The sequence below is a fragment of the Vidua chalybeata genome, chromosome 5, assembly GCF_026979565.1.
Source record: "Vidua chalybeata isolate OUT-0048 chromosome 5, bVidCha1 merged haplotype, whole genome shotgun sequence".
Taxonomy (NCBI): Eukaryota; Metazoa; Chordata; class Aves; order Passeriformes; family Viduidae; genus Vidua; species Vidua chalybeata.
In genome coordinates, this window is record NC_071534.1 from 38,519,095 (window position 1) to 38,523,340 (window position 4,246).

Consider the following 4,246-nt stretch of genomic DNA (forward strand, 5'->3'; position numbering starts at 1 on the left):
GTGTGTAAGAATAGGTTTGAGCCACAATGCATATTCCTCGACCAGTACTGTAATTTCCCCCTTTTCCCCAGCCACGTGTAAATGAAACTTCATAGTCTGCCACGTAAACGTTACCCATTGATGAACCACTGAAAATTTTTCCAGGACCATGCTTTAACAAAGACGCTTTCGAGGGATTCCCTTGATTAGCCAAAAAACGAAGGGTTGTTATCTAACACTATCTTGTCTAAATATACACAGCCTGTGATGATGAAACAAAAAAAAATTTCAAGACCAGGTATAAATACCACTGACAGGATGATGAAGTTCAGTCGTCTACTTGCTTCTAATAGATTTAACTATTAGAAGTTGAAGCTCTCTGCTCTTAGACCTGCTCTCCCAGAACTGATCTGAGCAGTTTAACTGAACCATCATAAAGAAAATGGCTTTCCAAACCTACATCTTGTTTGTTCTGTCTGTCATCATGATTTCTTTTGGACATGTTGAAAATAGATTGAATCTTCTTCAACTTCAAAATGATATAGACAAACTGAAAGCTGATTTTGTAAGTAAAGTCTTCTACTGCATTTCTCTTCTCTTGCTGCTTGTGCTTTACAAATAGTCCAAACTTGAGCACTGCTTGACATACTCAATATGTACCAACAGAGGGTAATCATGGAAATAATTTTTTGATCATACCTTTTTTTAACAAGAATATGGATATTTTTCTTTGCTTTACTAAGTTGTTTCATTTACCCAGTTCAGTTTTTCAATAGTTATAGTTACTGTAGTAATTTGAATTTATTTTAAGGATGTTTTTTCTTTCACAATAGCTTGTTCTAGCTCAATTCAGCTTTGATTACATGGAACACTTTGTAACAAGAAATCTTAATGTAATTTATGGTGAATATATTAATCTTTATTCAGTTCTGACTAGATGCAATTTACCAACTTTTTAAATTTTATGTTAGCAATGTCAATGGGAGATTTAGTACAAGTTAGCAATATAAAAAAATTGGACATGAATTTTTGCTTTAACAAATGCATTTGCTACTTATTTTAAGTTGTCGTAGTGTATTACTCAAAGGTGATTTCTACTTATTCTTTTGCATCCTCCAGTCATTTTACTTCACATGTGTGGCTATGATCTGGCAAGGGAATGTAACCTGGCAGGATATTCTTTCTTGTCAAATAGAATTTTGGTAACTTGATAACTGTAATGTTAATTCACCAATCTTCATCTGGGAGGCATTAAAGCAGTACACAGCTGAATTCAGCAGGGATTAGTCACAGAGACAGCAGATCTACAATAGAGTCACTTTTCATTAACAACTTTTATTTTCAATATATTTTTGTTGGTGTTTTCCCCCTCTAAATGCAATGAAACAACTGCAACAGTCTGCTCTTATTTTCAGCTCTGACTTTTCCATGATTTTGTCATAACTTTGCACAAATGACAGTTGAAATTCAGTAGTGACAGAACCTGAAGTGGTAAAGACTAGTGTGATACTTCAGTGTTTGCAGGAAACTGGCTGTAAAAGTGGCATTATGTCTTAAATTTGTGATTAGCATAGACCAGGGAGAGTCTTACTAGAATATATACAACTCTGTGGAAGAGATCCAGAGCCATAGTGAGCTTTTTGCACTGACATTAAAACTTTGCTCCACAGCAGGTGCTCCCCACCTTTCAGAAGTAGAAAAAAAATCAGTTTGATAGTGTGCTCATCATGGGGAGCCAATCAGCCTAGGAGGCTCCTGTCAGACTGCAAGTTTTCTCTTTGCACTCACCATGTTTAAATTACTGAGCAGACAAAAGAAGGAAATAGTCAGTGTTGTATACAAAAAGGGAAAAAAAAAAAAACCACACATAAGAGGAAATTATGCAGTTTGTCTTTCCTTGGTAGGAGAGTTGTATTGCTCTTTTTTTCCTAGAACCTGTTGCCAACATCTGATGGTTAAACTCCATCCCTGTGAGCCTCTCAGTAGCCCACTAATCTTGCATATCCCCATACCTGAGTGTGGGTACTGGGATATTCTCCAGTTCTGCAAAATATAGTTTCATTCTAAAAACAGCTCATTCTTGTTCCATATGACATTTTACTGAGACTGTATGAATTTAGGGTCACAAATGACAAACTGCTGGACTTTGACTTGCCAGAAAACATACCAAGATCAGACCTAATGATTTTCTAGCCAGTTGCTGTGCTTATGAGCTTTTATTTTCATTTGTCAATAACAAAACTTACAGGGAACATTTGGGAAAATAGATGTGCTAAACATCTCTATTCAGATGAGTTGTAGCAGGACAAGACATTGAAAAGAGGACTAATACTATTTCTGATACCAGGCAGCCAAGCAATGGGACTTGGTGGTTAGAGAAGTGAAAGCATTGGGATAGCTATAGCCCAGATGAGCAAAAATCTGAATTTTGATGCTCATTTGAATAAAGAATACAAATTTGCCTTGTGATAAATATTGTTTATGTAATAGATATGTTTGTTCTTTTTTGCAGAACTCAAGTCATTCTGATGTAGCTGATGGTGGACCTATTTTTACGGAAAGGCTGTCAAGCTGGACAGAGGTGAGTCAAAACCAGATATGATGAAGCATCTCAGGCACTTTTTTGGTACAAAGCAGCTCCCAGAACCAGTGTAATCAGCTGCAGTAGAATGAACAGGAGCAGAGTTCTTTTGGTAGCTTGGAAATGAGACAAAAATCCCCATAAAAACACTTCATACCACACCGTGAACTGATCTAGAGGTATAGTCAAGCCCAGAGATGAGTTGCAACATCTTCTTTATAATTTTGTTTCAAGCAGCAGAGAACCTCTGTATGCTGTGTTTTATCTTCCTTCCTTCCTTTCCCTGTTGATGGGCACTCACAGACACTTCTTTTTTATCATACTTTTCAACAGAGAAATGAAAAAAGGATCATCCTGAGTCAGATTATTTCCATGTACTTGAAAATGCTTGAAAACACTGACAGGTCAAAGGCTCATGTCAGGAACATAGCTGAGGAGCTCCATACTCTGAAAGAAAGCCTTTCTGATGGCTCAAAGAAGATAGAAGATCTCAAGGACCTGACAAAACTGCAGGTAAGGCTCTTCCTTTTCCTCCAAAGCTTATGGCATTATATTTTCCAGTTGTGATTTGAATGTGATTTAAGCTAATAATGCATCAGTAACCTATAGGATAATCCCTTTGTAGCTCAGTTCATGCTGAAAAACCAAATATTTCCAGCTGCAGGCTCTACAATGAGGGGTAGTGCTGAGACTTGCTGCAACCTGGCACAGAGGAGCTGGCAGCACTGTCACACAGTCTGTACACCAGAGCTGCCACTGACACAGCCCTTTGTGGTATAGAAATTGTTTGGGAAAATTGTGCCTGGCTATGGAATGCTCTGTGGCTGTGGGAGCACTTGGCTCATGGTGCTTGTGCCAGTGGCACACACCACCAACCTCCTCAGAGGTCGGCAGACAATGCCCCAATGCAGTCACTGCTTTTAACTGCAGGGTAGCTCTGTTTCACAGAATGTGGCTGCTCTGCGGCAGATTGCAAAGTAGCACAGAAAGTGGAAAACAAAAATCTGTGACACAGTGGCTCTTTGCTATGGGAATTAGGTAGTAGGGAATTGAAAATAGCAGATGTCCATCTGTTTTACCCTGGTAGCAGAGTAGCCCATGTGTTGTGGTCAGTAAACAATTATAGCTCTTGGCATGACTTTTGTTCCATTTGTTTCTTGCTTATTACAGATGAGTGACTTGAAAGTTCAGCGCAAGGCCGTAAATGAGCTGTTCAGTGTCTTACAAAAACTGGGGGATACCTCAAGTTCTCACAAAAGAAAAAGAAGCCAGTTTCAGAGGCTGTGCAAATGCTAATGCCATCTTATGATCTTCTGTACTGAGCTACTGTGCAAATCTTGTTGGGACAATATTTTTTTTTATTTCAATCTTTGTATTGATTTTTTATACATTTATTTATTAATATTTAAGTGTCTTAAGTAATTATTTATAAAGAAATACTAATCAAAGTATTTATACTCCCTAATATTATATAAGAAATAACTTTGTCTTAAAATCCTGTCTATTTGTTATATGTTGCTGACCTGAAAACAGAGAATGAGACAATGTTTACCCAGGTTCCATATGGAAATCTTGAAATTACATTATAATGGTACCCAGCTTTCCATCTGGCGCTGTCTTGAGAGAGGGATGCTATGAGATTAGGCTCATCTATTTGGCATGGAGATACAAGCACCAGTATGAGGA

The 4,246-nt window shown here is 37.8% G+C and overlaps 1 protein-coding gene across 1 annotated transcript; it reads left to right on the forward strand.

Moving 5' to 3' along the window:
- The first annotated feature begins 421 nt into the window (after positions 1 to 421).
- Positions 422 to 3,856, forward strand: IFNG (interferon gamma). The gene is made up of 4 exons (XM_053943240.1): positions 422 to 544; positions 2,492 to 2,560; positions 2,894 to 3,073; positions 3,731 to 3,856. The coding sequence occupies exons 1-4, from the start codon at positions 422 to 424 to the stop codon at positions 3,854 to 3,856; spliced, it is 498 nt and encodes a 165-aa protein (XP_053799215.1).
- Positions 3,857 to 4,246: the final 390 nt, after the last annotated feature.